Genomic DNA, 16,762 nt, shown 5'->3' on the forward strand with positions numbered 1-16,762 from the left:
ATGTGGTGTAGAGAGAGATATTGTTAGGAGGGTTTTGCCAGAACAAAAGTCTTTAACTTTGCCAGTTAACCACACTGCCAAGCCAGCTGCAGGTGTGAGAATTCCTCAGCAGGTGGTTTTCCAGAGATTCCCATTGACTGATTTACAGCAAATCAAAAAAAATGTTCTTATGCCAATAATAGATGCTGTCTTTTGTTTTCAGCTTGTGGGAGAAATACTGAGTTTTACTTGTGAAAAAAAGCTTCAAACTGGCAACATGCCTCAACTATATTACCTGACAGTGTTTTGTGGGTTTCAGTTTCAACCAGTGCCCTACAGAGTGAGACATGGCAAGTCAAGTCAAATACTGTACCACAAATCACAACATTTGCTTCAAGGGGCTTTGTCAGTGGCTCAGACTTAGCCTATAACAAAAACATTTACTAACTGATTTATGTGCCACAAAACTAAAAATGGTTGCATAATGGAAACTAATTTTTAAGTAGAGATTACTTTTTGCTAAATATTGACAGCCAACAGCTGCCAGATGTAGGCTAACTATTTCATGGCAACCTAAATTAAATGAAAAACTAACATTAACTTATTAAAATATGATGTTGCCCACATATAGTGAAATCACTTGATGCTTGTTAATAATAATGACGCAAAATGGGGAGATTTAAAATTAGAATTCACGAAATAAAACAAAATTCTTCAAACTACAAAATGTTATGTCAATAATGCTTTAATAAACATATTAATAACCCTAATAACTTTAGCATGTTGAGATATTTCACACTCGTTTTAAACTAAATGAATGCTGCTAATTCTGAGGAAAAAAACATACTCCATCTACTATGTATGAACCGAAACAAATAAAATAAAGTCATACCTACGTTTACTTTTATTTATTTAAAGGATTGGTGTGTGATATGTCCTATTATGTTAAAATATGCTACAGGTTGTGGCAGTTTTTACTGTTTGTGTAAACTAACACATCTCTTAAGTGTTTATTTTGTAACCAGATTTAGTAAGACACTAATTTGAAAGAAACTAATAGTTATTCAGAACTAAGAACTGTGTGTAAAGGGCTTTACATACACGCTAAGGCTGGCTTGCACCAAGGATTAATCTTTAAACCCAATTCATGGTTTAATTTTAAATCATGTGGCACCACACTTACACTTCAGGATGTTTAACTTTTAAATTGGTGCCTTTTTTTTAGATGGTTTGAGCAAAGTAATCAAATTCATCAAAGAAAGTTAAGGAACTAAATCAACCCAATTTAATTTCAAGATGCACCTCTTCTTTCTTTCACTGCAGTTGATAATTTGGCCAATATATTTTTTGCTAGTTCAACCCAGTCTTAGTCATGAATGGACGAATAACTGGTGTATCTCAATCCTGGAGCACACAATATCAGCTAAATGAAAGAATGAAACTTGACCACGTTGTGTGATTGTGATTCTCGTCATGTTAGTTTAACAAGTTTTTAAATGAACGCTCGTATGTTAAATGTGGCATGTGGGAACAAGGTGACTGTGAGTGGAGACAGCTCTGTGGAGTGCAGCCTGAAAGTGACAGAGGCCATAATAACAGGATGTTTACAGCCTGAGGAAACACTGCCAGGACGACCACGAGCAGGCAGCAACTGTGGCTGGGAAACACGAGCAAAGCGGAAATGCAGGCCAGCCAGGTTCCCCCCAGATCCACCAAATATAACCTCACTGACTCACTGTTTTGTTTACAGACAGACGCTACCTGACTGCAGTCTGTTTCTGTAGATATAATTTCCACTTTGACCTCTGACCCCTGGAGAAACCACTCTAGAAAGCACGGTCATGCAATTATAAGGTTCTCTGTCTGTCAGGCTCCCATTCACACACACAAACACACAGTTTGCTGAAGTGGTCAGCTGCAGGTGACAGCGCACAGAAGGACACTGGTGGTTTCTGACACCCGGGGGGTGAAGCATATTCACTGTCACCGGTAGCTTCTTTCTGCCATCAGTGGTCACGTACTACACCAGGCTGAAACATCCACCACAACAGAGTCTCCACCACTATGGCTGTTACCGACTTTCTAGCTGCCTCGGACATCACTTCAGCAATTAATGCTTGTAAAGGTGAGGAGATGGTCGTGTTTTGAGTGAGAGTAAAAGTCTTGTCACAGGATATAAGGCTTTTGATCTCTTGCAGTTCACTGTAGTTGCATGAAACCTAAATTTTTTTTACGACATCACCATTTTAGCTAACTGGTTTTAAAATTTTATCTGTTTTTTTTTTTTTGCTTTCAGCAAAAGATTCCTTCAGCCCAAAGATGTTTTTCAAAACAGTCGGTTTATCCAAGAAAACTCCAACAGAGATCGAGAGGGTCTTCAAGATTTTGGACCAGGACAAAAGTGGCTACATAGAACAGGATGAGTTACAGTTGAGTTTTAAATACACCAAACTGTTGGTAGTTTTATGTTTCAGTTTGAAATGCAGCACGTTTAGTGTATTCATCCCTTCTGTTCCCGTTATGTTATTATGCTCTTCATCAGACTCTTCCTGCAGAACTTCTCCAAAGGAGCGAGGCCCCTGACTGCGGCGGAGACCAGAGCTTTCCTGCTGGAGGGAGACTCGGATGGAGACGGAAAGATCGGCTGGGAAGGTAAGTAGGTCTGAGGAGCACCTGGCCTGTAGATGCTGTGATCAGGGGGCGAGTTTTAGGGTTTTATCAGGCAGGAAATTTTTGTTTGTCCTGTTGTGTTGAAGCACAGCATTTCTCACAGGCTGAGAGGTGACTGAGATCAGGGCCTCTAGTTATCAATCCTTATACTTAAGATCAGTTTATTATCATTTACAGTAAAGTGTGGGCATTAACCCTTAAGAGCACCTTGGAAGTGATCACATGATATTTTAAATATTTATGCAAAGATCAGAAATAGCCAATCAGATTCAAGTATTTACCCTCATATATCATACTGTTCATTCTTTGAATTTCTCTCACTGATATATTATTCTGCAAAAACATATGTTGAACAATCACCAGTGTCATCTATCTGTCTCATATACATATACAAATGCAAATAAATGTGATTATTTTTTAATACAGAAATGACAAAAAATACAGGGCACTCTCTTTTAAAACAGTAGAAATTCCTTTATTGTCATGGCATGGTCAAAACAAACTAACTACATGTGTCTAGTCTAGTTTGTCAGTAGGAGTAAAAGTATTAGTATATATTTTTTCAAGTCCAAAAACAGTTATCCTTCAGCGTAAATATGTCATTTAATAGAGAATCAGTGTAAATAAAGCACTTTTTCATCCCTGTGCTGTTTCACTCTGTTGCCAGGCAGCTTAAGAGCAGCTACATCAATCACCTCGTACAAAGTGTCACTGCCAGAGCTTCACCCTCCAGTGTGTTAGGTCATCTCTGAAGTTTATTAAAAGAAGATGAGCAAACAGGATGATTATCACCAGATGAATGAGAAAGCACAGAATCAAAAATGTCTAAAATTCTGTCTGTCTTTCAATTTTTTTTTTTCAGAGTTTTCTGCGCTGGTCAAGTCATCGTAAATCATGCGTAATCCCTGTGTTTTGTTGTACATGATAATCTCAGGGTGGACCTCCTTTTATAATGTGTACCAGTGACGGTAAATAACATGTACTCATCCGGGGATTTTTATGTGTTTAGAGTAATAAGATATGTTGTAGATTTAATAAAAAAGTAATGAAATAAAGTAACTAAAGTGGACCACAAATGAAAGCTTGCCTCTCTGCTATATGTCTTTACCTGCCAGAAAACTGAATAAACATACTTTTCTCCATGAGATGTTGTTGGGTTTTTTTCCTGCTTCTTGTCAACAGATGAGCAGAAGTGTCTCACGTGCCTCGTGTTACGATGTTATATCGAGCTCTGGGAGAGATCCAGCCTGTGCAGGAGGGTTCGGTTTCTCCAATTAACGGCATGAGCAACTTTCCACTGTGCAAATGAAGTGTTTGACATTCTGGAGAACTCAATTTGACACCTTCGATTGAGTAATTTGGTGTAAATTATATGTTTACATTTAGACAACATGTACACAACATTTATCCCATTTTCTTTGAATTATTCCCACAGATAAAATGTGTCAATTGAAAGATTATTTTAATATTCACTACCATAAAACTGAGTACATTCAGACTTAAAAAAGCTCAATGTGGTCATAAAACAGTCTGTAATGTATTCGATCTGAGTAATTTGACTTCCCTTGCCTCATATTCACAGCAGTCACCTTACAGAAAAAATGCATGACGCATGCAATGCATCCAGCTCCATCTGTTTCTCTGTCAGGTTGGGTCTGTTAAAGTCTGTGGACAGCATTAACAATATATTTTAAAAGATAGTATGGTTTAATTTAAATTATTCAACCATTTAACAGGGATAATATTAAGGACATTAATAATAATGGCTGTCAATATGCCAGTCAGCCAAGGGGCTATTTTTCATTTGTCGTCCCTGAGCAGATGTTACAAAGTCACCCTAAAAAAACAGAACATAAGATTAAGTCATTTAGTCATTCATCATTTATCTTATATAAGCATGCAAAACAATAATAAAAAGAATAAAGAATATTAATGAAGTAGAAACATCATTCAGAACACCCTTATACCACTATTTTAAACCTGCAACACATAGACTTATATAGCAACATATGCAAAACAATTAAATGAGAGATATTAATGTTAATAGAAAGCATAAACCAAAGACAATATTTTGCTAGATTGTTAGACATTAACCAAAACATGCAAAGCAGAAGCACAGGCATAAAAGCCTTCACAGTGTATAGTTTCATTTAGGAAGGTGGTGATACAGTGAAAGGCTTATTGTTTAAAGTAAAGACAAAATGCTGTTACCACTCATTTTGAATTTGGATGTTAAGTATATAGTCCGAGCTAGACAACTAGTTGGTCACGTGCAGGTGAAGGTTGAATATTTCAGTCATTTACTTCAGTAAAACTAACGATACCACAGTATAGAACTACACTGTTACAAGTAAAAGTCTTTGAACTTCAGTAAAAGGTAAAAGTGGAGCTATAAGCAATAAAGTCTCATCTTACTGTAACATTTCCTTTGTTTCATTTGTTCATTTTATTTGTATCTTTAGTCTGAATCTGTAAAATAACTTGCAACTAAAGACATAAAAAATGTTGTTTCTGAAATGTTGTTGAGTAGAAGTATATGAGCAGATGGAAATATAAAGTAAAACACACGTAACTTGAAAATTGTATTTAACTACAGGTATTTGAGTAAATTTACTTCATAACTTTATACCACTGGTGACATGGCTTTTAAAAAAATAACTTATATTAAACTGACATGGAACTATGAAAATGTTGGGGTTTTTTACATAAGTTTTATAATGAATGTTAAATACAAAAGAAGAAGAAGAGGAAGGTAAAAATACAGAAACATTAGCAACAAAAAGCACTGTTGCTACTCTTAGCAGAGTAGCTCCTGTCAGTGTCATATTATCTTATTGAATCATTATTATGGATTCATTTACATATATAGCTAAGCAACAGTCTGTAAAAAATAATTTAATGATTTTATATTTTTAAAAGTTAGTGTCCAGGCTGCATTAAAATTTTTAGTTGCCTGAATCTGAAAAAAACATGTTGAGGTGATTTTGTAATGATTCAAAACAAATAACTTTTCTCATTGAATAAACTTAATATTAATATTAACACAGTTGTACTTGAAAAAACATGTAAAATAAGCCTAAGATATTATAAGTTGAACCACCAACTCAAACTGACGAACATTACGAACAAACTTTATTTCATTTACAATGAACAATTTCAAGTTAGAGGATTTCTTGTTTATAAGTTCCTAAGTGTTCTGAAAAAAGTATTAGAAATTATAACTTTAAATAACTTGAATAAATAGAATTTGTATATTAATGATAAGATAATGAGAAAAGATTAGTTGATTACACTAAATTATTGTATAAGGTTTTACAGGGCATATTGTAGCTCATTGTCTCATATCTGCAGCTGGTAAATAAATTCAGCAATATAACAATATCACCTTATAACTTATGGTTGAGTAGAAGTGTAGCATAGCACAAAAAGGAAACTCTGAAATTAAGTACAGATACCTCAAAACTGCCCTTGCATTAAATACAGATAGGGACAAAATACCTGCAAACACTGGTCCTTTTTGAAGATATGTCTGAGTCAGCAAATGACATCAGAACAGGATTCACTGGATCAATATCAGCCGCTGTGCAGCTTCCTGGCACCCAAGGCTCACCCACTACAGCCAGAAATGTTTATTGCAGATCAGGAGGGGGGCACGACAGGACACAGTTGGATCAGAGGCAGCTCCGGCAGACAGAGAAGCAGCTCTGGCAGAGCGTCAGCAGGCAGTAACTGCTCTGGCGAGTACCTGCGGTGACCCAGCAGAAGAACTCTGGGGCGGGAGGATAGAGTTTCTGTGCCTGCACATTTACAGGACTTCTGTCAATGAAGCACATTTATTTCTCTATAACTTTCTCTCAGATGGCAAGCCCCGGTGTCAGAGAATATAGGTCACTTCTATTTCTGCTGCAGCAAGAGGGAACAAACTCCTGCTCACAGGTGGAGCATTAAAGAAACTTTGCTCATTTGTACTCATACGTTAGCTCACAAACAAGGACAAATTAAATACCTGTTGACATGGCAGTAAAATCTTTAATTCTTATGGTTGCTGATATTTTAAAATCTAACCTCAGTGCAGTTTCAGTGTGTTGTTTACCAGTCCTACACTGTAAGAAAGAAACTATTTGCAATACCTTTTTTAAAAAAGTTTCTGGGCTGGACTTTTTATTGCGGTACTAGTTTTTTATATCATCACATCCCTAATACATTATGATTTATTGATTGATTATATTTGTATTATTATTGTTGTACACTGTAAAAAAAAAAAATCTTATCATATACTAGCCATTTACATTAACATTAATATTTATATTAAAACATTTATTATATTAATTTACATTAACACTTATTATTTATATTAAAAATAGTGCCCTGGCTGCCTTAAAATTTTAACTTGACTGAATATGAAAGAATATGTAATGTTTTAATGATTTAAAAACAAATTAACTTTTCTAGTCAAATAAACTTAATTCAGTTGTACTTGAGGAAACATGTTCCAAAAACTTAAGATATTAAATCGAACCAACAACTCTTTAGTCACACTGATGAATATTACAAACTAATTTAATTTCCTTTTATGTTTTCTCAGTTTGAAAAGTTCTGATTTTACACAAAGAACTTATTTAATACAATATATATGTTACACAATATATTATATAAGAGCTTACTTAACACAAAATAACTCCAACTGTTGGAGTTACTTTGTTCCTACATTGGCACAAAGACAGTATGTGACCCATCACACTCACTGTAGTGTAACCATGACTTACCATGAAATTAGATCAGTTTCATCCTTTATGTTTTCTTTAAATTATAATGGAGAAAGGTCTCATGAGAGTTTTAACTCTCAGCCAAAGCATGCTGGGAACCCTAAACACGTGATGTTTCTTTAACAACTTAATTTTAATGAGTTGATTGAAGTCTTTACAGTTCATTCATTCAACTCATCACTTCAAATCAAGACTTCAGTTTAGAGTAAGTTATGTTCATAAGTTCTTTAGTGTTCTGAAAATAGATTTAATTTAATTAACTTCAATAAATAAAAAATATACGGTATATTTACATGAAGCAAAGGAGAAAAAAATAGTTGATTCCACTAGATCTAAAGATAGATACTAAAATATGGGGAAAAAAGGCATAGCTTTTTTAAATTTTTCACTGAATTTATACTTCAAACATTAAGTTCAAATTATGGTGGCATATCGTCCTTCACCGTCTCCAATTAGAGACGCTCATAGCCTCGCTTGATCCCTGCTGTGACATATTTGTAATTTAAACCTGATATTGAAGAAGGGCAGGAATAGTTACAGTATCTGTGGCTGAGTCGTTCGAGGTGAAAGACCTCATTTGACCACAGCAAACGTTAAAGGCCAAAGACTAGTTTTACAGAGCGTTTAAGGCGATTTGAAGCGAAGCAGGGTGGAAAATATACATATCCTTTCTGGCTGTTGAGACATCATACACCTGAAACCACTGAGGTGAAGGAAGTGACTAATTAACAACATAAAATCATGGAAGATTTCAAAGAGATCAGTTTATGTAGAACTGAAGCTGCAGTTAAAGAGGGAGTTTTTAATTTAAATGGTTTTTAATGTAGGTTTTATGATGATTTATACACACAAATAAAAGATGCTGATATTTCAATATTAACTTCATAAGATTTTAATCACAGGATCACCTCAACACTGCCACCTGATGTACTTTAGGTTCCTAACAGCCTGCAGCCGTCATCAGAGCAAATATGGGCATGGAAAGACCCCTGGACTAGTCCCTCATTTAATTTCATTGTTTGGTGCCGTGTGAGAACTGGGTGTCGTTACGCAACTGAAGTGTTAAGACTTTGATGATAATAGTGATAATGATGACGGCGATGATGATATAGTTGATATCAGTTTTCAATGTTTCCTAAAATAGCCTCACAAATAGTTTCATCACCATAAGGAGAAATGGTCTGAATGAGTGTAAGAGGACCAAAAATAAAACCTGGCAAACGGTCGTCAGCTGCGTGTAAGTAGATGATGATGATGATGATGTACTTTTAAATGAAAGCATTTGAATGAAGTCCACTATGTGTCCAATCAATCCCCTCGCCTCTTTGGCACCGGAGTCCATAGTGTGATCTTAAATCTTATCATCTTGCTCGCATAAAGTTTTTCACACATTTTACTTTCTCATAAAAATGCATTTAACTCTCCAAAACGAAACAATGATGCACAAAAAATATGTTCAGTGGTACATATTTGCAACATTTAAGCCAAAATATACATATTACATGAAACCTAGATGTTGTTTGTTTTTTAAAATAGTGAGAAAAGATGAATTTCATGACTATATTTTAATTTGTTTATGAAAAGCTATACTTGTTTGCAACATGCAAAATAAATTTAGAATATCAGAAATATCAGTTACTGGATAAATTCCTGTTATGATCTGTGTAAAAAGAAGTCAAGTCAGAAGACATAAGCCTATAAAAATGTATCTAGGATAAGAATTTTTTTTTTGCTTAATCATAACATTACCATCAGCAGTGATAATCAATCACAACAGCTAGACTTTTCTGACACTGGAATGCCAGGAGAGCCATTGCAGACATTTTTTGCACGCCAATGGCACACAAGCTCATTTTCACCCAAACACTGCTGTTCAGAGGGCATGTGTGGGGCAATTAATCAGCAAAGGAGATTATGACATAAAAGTCCATGTGGCTACATAATAACAAACAATAACACCATATTTTATTCACTTTTTATTAGGGAAGTCGTGCAGTACTAAGGAAGACAGGCTTATTCAGCTTTGATAGAAATGTAAACTGACATTTGAAAGAGGCATTCACATCCACAACATATTTTACAAACATGACAACCACTGAATAAAGATAAAATTTAAAAAGTTTGTACTTTGCATAATAAAAACCTTTACATTTCACATGAGAAAAGTCTTGGATACAAAGTTTAGCATACTGATATAACAGCACAGTCTGAAATCCAGTTCATGACAACAAGACAAAACTAGTCACTATTAAACAAACAGGAAAAGTAGCTGCAACAATTTTACATTACAGAAACCTGTCTGATAATCTTCAACAATTTACCTCATTCCTCTGTCCGTGGTGCTCTGCACAGTTTAACAGATCAAAACTACATGGCCACAGAGTACATTTCACCCAAATCAGCAGCATATATTATTAGCCCTATGCAATATCAAGCACTTTTGCATAGGCCTACACTTAGCCTACCATTTAAGCATCTTCATTTATGTGCATATAAATAGAACGGCTCTGTCTACTGGACACATTTTTTTGACCGACTACTTTGACTGCTTTGCACACAGTGTCTATTACATAGCGTGTGCATCATATTTCAGGTGAGTGAAGGTATATAAGCTTGCGAGGGAGACTGAAGGCTTCACTGCAGTGAGCAGATTCATCTGAGCGAATCCACTTTAGTCTTAGACAAAAACCCCAAGGTGAGTTTCACTGAGGAGCTGCAGACCTTTAGGCACTACTTGCCTGACTCAAAGAGGGGTTCAGGGCTTCAACATCATGCAACGGGATATAAATCGAGGAAACAGGGCAGCACAGGGCCAGATTCTGAACATCAGACACTCAGAGTTTGGCTTTGGATTAACTAAGGAACCAAATGGGAAAAAAATCTATGCTGCAAAGGATATTTGATCTTTTGCCTTGGAGGGCTTGATTTTGGAAAAATTGGACTACCTTTTCTGATCATTTGTGCCTTGTCTTTTGGGGCTACCAGAGAGGAATACTCACAGAGAGGAACTGTAAAATGTATTGCATGGTTACATGTAGCTCTTTAACTTTGAATGCTGTATTGTGATGCGCAGTGAGGGAACTTGACATGCTTAGATTCAATGTAGACCTGCTTCATCATGTCTGAGTTGCTGCAGCTGAACTGATGACTTGTCCTCTGCTCTCCTCCCTCAGTTAAAAATGGCATTCGCTGGAATTCTGAATGACGCTGACATCACTGCAGCCCTTGCAGCCTGCCAAAGTAAACCCCACCACGACAATGACACAGCATGTACACGGTGTAACAACTCAGGGCAGCTTAGATTTTAGCTATATGCACTTTACTCATTTGTAGTTGAATGTCTTGCTGCAGAATTCAGTTGTCAACACAGAATCACATGACCAGATTGTAGTTATAGGCAGGTAGAAGATGCCTCTTGCATATTTTCTGCATTTAACACTGCAGATATCTCTTTTTAAACCACTTGGTTAATTACGTTATGGCTAGAGTGTAACTCCTTTATGTTTTGTCTTTTTGTACTCATTATATATTTTTTTTTTTAAATGACGTAAACCTTTGGAAAAAATTTCAGGAAATACTATTAAGGGAACTTAAATAAGTGTTTTTAAAGTATTTACTACAACAATTATTATCCTGCTAAGCTAATGTTTGGCTAGTTAGCTTTTTAGCAAAACCAGTTTTGCTTTTTTTATTCTCCATGATTGGATTCAGCTCCTGCCTTATTTATGTGGGATAACAAACTAAGTTACCAGGATGTTAGTTAACAAAAATGATTTCAGTTTCACTTTGCTACAGTCAACCTTTAGCAGAATTGAGTATATTTTGTGTACTCATAAACAAAATTTGTTTATATTTTTTTAAATAATAATAATCACCTTTAATTAATATAGTAAATTAATCTACACCTCAAAATGCTTAAGTTGTTTTGAGGTATCTTGATATATATGGCAAAATAAATGTCAACAAGTCAAATATGTAGTTACAGCATTTTGGTTTTGTAGGGCAGTATATCTACTGTAAGAAAAACACCTCTACAAATTCAGTGGTGGAAGAGATATGAGATATTTTACTCAAGTAAAGGTAACAATTCAACAGTGTTGAATTACTCTGCTGCAAATATAAGTCCTGCATTAAATTTTTGACTTAAATGAAAGTACAGAAGTATTAGCATCAAAAATATACTTCAAGAAGTAAATACACTCACTATGCATGGGCCTTATAGACGAGAGACAGTGCAGCTGCAAAACACACTTCAGTCTGTATGTGAAACATCTTCAATGTCTGATATGATTGCTTTTCTCTCCCCTCACAGATGCTGACTCTTTCAAGCACAAGGAGTTCTTCGCCAAGGTCGGCCTGGCTGGCAAGTCTGCCGACGACATCAAGAAGGCCTTCGCCGTCATTGACCAGGACAAGAGTGGCTTCATTGAGGAGGATGAGCTGAAGTAAGCACCATTTCTTATTAGATTTTAACCTCAAGATTCTCTTGTAGTGCAGGGAACATCTTTCTTTGGACTAATGAAGCACCCAATGTAGAGCAGTTGAGAATACAGAACAAATTGGGAGCATTTTATTCAGATATCCCAACTTTTCCAGAGCCAAGTACACAAGTACACAAGTACACATAAGTAGACATAACCCAGGTAAAAAAAAAAAAAAAAAAAAAAAGCGCACTAAAGTAGGTGTAACTTAGTTTAAAAAAAAAGAACATATAACTAGACTTAACCTAGGTAAAAAAAAAATAAAAATAAACAAAAAGTACATGAAAGCCTATTTAGCTTTGTTTCAACTCAAAGTATAGCCCACTTTAATTATATTCTAAGTGCATTTGAAAGTCATTCCAAATTTCAGTACAGAATCAACATAAAAAATATGTACTAGAAGTATATTTAATTGCATTGTATGTTGTCTCAAAATAATACACTCAATACAGTTGTTAGTACATCAAAACTACATTGATCATTTGCACATGGAAGTATCCTAAGTATACTTAAATTAAGTATAATTTTGTTACCTTTTTACTGTAATACTCAGCATTTCTCTCTGATCCTCCTCTGCAGGCTGTTCCTGCAGAACTTCTCTGGCTCTGCCAGAGCTCTGACCGACGCTGAGACCAAGGCGTTCCTCAAGGCTGGTGACTCTGATGGTGACGGCAAGATCGGAGTTGATGGTGAGAGAAAACTTTTACTATAAGATGAGCTTTCAATCTCACACAGATTGATACATAAATGTAAAGCCCTCCAAAGATCTTGAAATAACACTCAAAATTCTTTCTCTCTTTGTCTCCCTGCAGAGTTCGCTGCCTTGGTCAAGGTTTAAATGAATAAGCTGACCAACATCTTACTTCACTACTCTAAAGGAACAACTTGAGCCAAGACATACTCCTCCTCTTCTTCTCCTCTTCCCTCTCACTCTCTCTCTTTAACTCTCCACACCACTTTTATACACCTGACTCCCCAAAAACAAACTGTCCCCCCCCCTCTTTCTTTCTCTGACCGTGCTCACCCCTTTGCTGTCCACGATGAATGTACCTGACTAAGTGTATAGCGTGGTTGACTTGTGTCTTTCTCTCTCTCTCTCTCTCACTTCTGTCGTCGTTTTACTATGTGAGTTTTGCTTACTGTGAGATCAGATGATGCACTTTTATGGGAAACGGACGGACGATGAGAAAACAATAAAGGTTCTTTTTCAATAAGACAAGTCTGACCCTGGTCTTCAATACGGTTGTGAAGGAGTGAAAATAAAGACTCAAAGAATAGTTTTTACAGTAAAGGTAACACATTGTCAGAAATAGAGTGTCTAAGTAAAATCGCAAAGGGTTCTTCGGTTTTTCCCGACAAGACAATCCATTTTGGTTCCTGGTACAACCTTTTACAAAGGTTCCACGTGGGGCCCTTTCAAAGAGTTTCACCTATAACCAAACATAAAGGGTAAAACCTATAACCATCTGTGATAGGTTCTACCCAGAACCTCCAATGGGCCCTTTTACACCAACATGGTTCAAGAACCTAATTTTGAACCATTTTGAACATTTCCACCAGAAACAAATTGGATTGGAACCTGAAAAGCGGGTTCCCAACAGGAACAAAAAGAGACCCCCAAACTTCCTGAACCTTTGGAAAGTACTGCTCTCTGACTGTTTTTTTTGGAGGGGGGGGGGGTAAAACAATTACCCCGGAACTAAAATTAAGGCCCTGGTTCTTGTAGTTGAAACACACACAAGGTTCCCAGTTCCTGTGGAAAGTTCCTGTCATATTGTGGCTGGTTGTTGTGCATTGTGCAGCGTCCTCTGTTGATCACACACTTGGTTCTTGGCTGGTTCTCTAGATAGCACTAAAATTCCAAGGATTTTGAACAGAGAGTTTTTATAGTGGGAAAGGATCTATGAGAGGATCTACAAAGAACCGTTCCATGATGAAAAGGTTCCATTCAGAACCCTCTCTGATGGTTCTATCCAGAACCTTTTCACCTTCTAAAGGAGCTAACAAGAACCCATTCCAGGAGGTTCTAACAAAAACCCTTTTATATTACAATGATTTTATCTAAAACCCACCCAGGAGGTTCTATGGAGAACCCTTTTATAACTCCAATTCCCAAAAAGTTGGGACATTGTGTAAAAAGTAAATAAAGACATAATGTGGTGATTTGCAAAAACGTTTTAAACTTTATACAATTGAATACAGTACAAAGACCAGATATTCAGTGTTCAAACTAATAAACTTCATTGTATTTTTGTAAATATACACTTATTCTGAATGTGATACATACAACACACAAAGGGGATGCATTAAGAACTGAGGACACTAAATTTTGAAGGTTTGAAAGTGAAATTCTTTCTCACTCTTACTTGATATGTGACTTCAGGTGCTTGACAGTCTTGTGTCTCTTTTGTCGTACTTTGCACTTCATACTGCACCACCCATTTTCAATTGAAGACACGTCTGAACTGCAACCAGGGCAGTCCAATATCTGAACTCTTTCACTATGAAGTCATGCTCTTGTAACATATAACACATATTGGCATTGTCTTGCTGAAGAAAGTGAGCAGGGACGTCTCTGAAAAAGATATTATCTGGATGTTTCTCCAAACTTGCATGTACCTTTCAGCATCAGTGAGGCCTTCAAATACCATCAAAGATGGTGGCTTTTGAAGTCAGTGTGGTAACAATCTGAATGGTCTTTTTCCTGTTCAACCTGGAGGAAATGACTTCCATGACTTCTGAAAAAAGTCTGAAATGTGGCCTCGTCAGGCCGCAGCACATTTTTCCACCTTGCCCTCCACCCTGGTCCATCAGATATAAGCCCAGTCAGCAGCATTTCTGGATGTTGATCATATATGGCTTTCACTTTGCATGGTGGAGTCTCAACTTGCGTTTGCGGATGCAGCAACAAACTGTTTACTGACAACAGTTTTTCTAAGTGTTCCCAAGCCCATGTAGCATCCTTTATACAATTATGTGCAATCTTTTGTTCTTCTCTTGTCACAACTTCTTTAAACATGTTGCAGTTTTAGTCCAATTCCTGTTCCCATTCCTGTGGCTCTTCCTGACCTTTCTTCCATTTTTTCCTTGTTAAAATGTTTTGGGGAAGTTTTTCCTCAGATTACATCAAATTTATAATTTACTAAAGCAATGTCTTAAATTGAATAACAGTGAATAGTGACAGGCTGGCTTTCCTTTGGCATTATAATGCAAAAGTTCTTACGTGATATGTATTTTGTTCCCCTTAAATTTAAGTCTATGATGTCTTTTCATGGAGAGAAAATAAGTGAAGTGTTGTACATGAGTAAAGGTGGCTCTGCATTGAAGAAAAGCATCCACAAGGTGGCGCCTCTGATCTGTCAATAAGTCACAAGGGTTTCACGTGTTTGATGGTTTTACACAGCAAACTTGGAGGGTTGGAAATAAAGAAAATATGTTTTCTGAGCTTCAGATGAGTTTTGTTGTTCACTCTTTGGCACAACAAGTGGCTGTGAGACTGCTAGAAATGTTGCCATTCACAAAATGTTAAGTCAGAGGTTCACTGCTTGTGATACTTTGAAGAATAATGAGATTTATTCCCCTGGTTCTCGTTACAAAAAGCATCCCTCCCTTCTCTGCTAATGCCATTAGTGCTGACTGGATTCACCAGAGACGCTGCTGTGTCAGATGCTTCGAAAGGCCTCCCTTCACTGACAACAAACTCATCAGTTTAGAGTGGCCAGTTGTCATAGTGACCAGGTGCAAACCCCTCACCTTATGGCAGGTCAGGTGTGTGTTCAGCATTTCCAGACAGAGACCAGAAGAATACATGACAGCGACCCCATATCTAAACCTTTTCTTCAAAATGTTCAGTCAAATGTTTCTTAAGTGGAAACAGCAGTGCTATAACTCAACTACTCTACTAATAACTAATTATTTTAACTGAATATCTTTAATATCTTGTTTGTTTTTTGGTATACTGATTTATTTTGATGAACACACATCTTCTTAAAAAGAAAAATCAGTATCAGTACCATATTGTGACATGAAAAGTTTATTTTTAAGATAATAGATATATTTAATGTCATAACAAGATACTTTCATGTTATCACAACATGCAAACGAGTCACGCTACAACAAGAAACGTGTAATTTATTTTAACTTCAACTTATCGTGATAACTTATATTTTTATACTGTCACACCACAGGTTATCACATTATAACATGAGATGTTTCTTGCTATAACGTTACACAAAACATTTTACGTTATAACAATTAGCTCATACGTTATAACATGAAACGTTTCCCATTAAAACAATAAGGTGATAAGTTTATATGGTGTAAGAAAATTGTATTGTGCCAACATGAAAATATCTTTTTCCGTTATAACATTATTATTATTATTATTATTATTATTATTATTATTATTATTATTATTATTATATAAGGTGATACGTTTATATGGTGTAAGAAAATTGTATTGTGCCAACATGAAAATATCTTTTTTCGGTTATAACATTATTATTATTATTATTATTATTATTATCATTATTATTATTATTATTATTGTTGTTGTTGTTGTTGTTGTTGTTGTTGTTGTTGTTGTTGTTGTTATTATCATTAACATATAGTTTTACTGACAGTGTAACACATGATGTAAGATGACAGATGAGGGTAACAATCCCCTAGTGAGACATAAAATGATTTATGACCTGCTGCTCTGTATAATCATCTGAATTTAGGAGATTATTCACTAAAACCAAAGAGAGAAAAGAGCCCTGATTAAATTTGAGAAGTCTGTAAGCCTCCACGTGCACCTGCAGGGGGGCGGGAGGAGGGGGAGAGAGAAGGGGTGAGGGAGGGGGGAGAGAGAGAGCAATGAATGTA

General features: G+C 36.1%; 2 protein-coding genes across 2 annotated transcripts; both read left to right on the plus strand.

The window, feature by feature from the left end:
- The first annotated feature begins 1,523 nt into the window (after window positions 1-1,523).
- On the plus strand, window positions 1,524-3,794 carry LOC146311772 (parvalbumin, thymic-like). The gene is made up of 4 exons (XM_084740111.1): window positions 1,524-2,104; window positions 2,276-2,408; window positions 2,522-2,631; window positions 3,512-3,794. Exons 1-4 carry the CDS (start codon window positions 2,044-2,046, stop codon window positions 3,538-3,540), a joined length of 333 nt encoding a protein of 110 aa, XP_084596237.1. The 5' UTR covers window positions 1,524-2,043; the 3' UTR covers window positions 3,541-3,794.
- Window positions 3,795-10,497: 6,703 nt separating this feature from the next.
- On the plus strand, window positions 10,498-13,115 carry pvalb3 (parvalbumin 3). Its single transcript, XM_084741667.1, has 4 exons — window positions 10,498-10,655; window positions 11,728-11,860; window positions 12,476-12,585; window positions 12,709-13,115. Exons 1-4 carry the CDS (start codon window positions 10,595-10,597, stop codon window positions 12,732-12,734), a joined length of 330 nt encoding a protein of 109 aa, XP_084597793.1. The 5' UTR covers window positions 10,498-10,594; the 3' UTR covers window positions 12,735-13,115.
- Window positions 13,116-16,762: the final 3,647 nt, after the last annotated feature.

Source organism: Lutjanus erythropterus, chromosome 17 (genome assembly GCF_056507025.1).
Source record: "Lutjanus erythropterus isolate fLutEry1 chromosome 17, fLutEry1.hap2, whole genome shotgun sequence".
Lineage (NCBI taxonomy): Eukaryota > Metazoa > Chordata > Actinopteri > Lutjaniformes > Lutjanidae > Lutjanus > Lutjanus erythropterus.

Excerpts from the sequence above, each read along its gene's own strand:
- LOC146311772 (XM_084740111.1), top strand. The coding sequence starts at position 2,044 with ATGGCTGTTACCGACTTTCTAGCTGCCTCGGACATCACTTCAGCAATT. Across the intron at positions 2,105-2,275 it reads AGCAATTAATGCTTGTAAAG|CAAAAGATTCCTTCAGCCCA; the intron begins GTGAGGAGATGG and ends TTTTGCTTTCAG. Across the intron at positions 2,632-3,511 it reads CGGAAAGATCGGCTGGGAAG|AGTTTTCTGCGCTGGTCAAG; the intron begins GTAAGTAGGTCT and ends TTTTTTTTTCAG.
- pvalb3 (XM_084741667.1), top strand. The coding sequence starts at position 10,595 with ATGGCATTCGCTGGAATTCTGAATGACGCTGACATCACTGCAGCCCTT. Across the intron at positions 10,656-11,727 it reads AGCCCTTGCAGCCTGCCAAA|ATGCTGACTCTTTCAAGCAC; the intron begins GTAAACCCCACC and ends CTCCCCTCACAG. Across the intron at positions 11,861-12,475 it reads ATTGAGGAGGATGAGCTGAA|GCTGTTCCTGCAGAACTTCT; the intron begins GTAAGCACCATT and ends CCTCCTCTGCAG.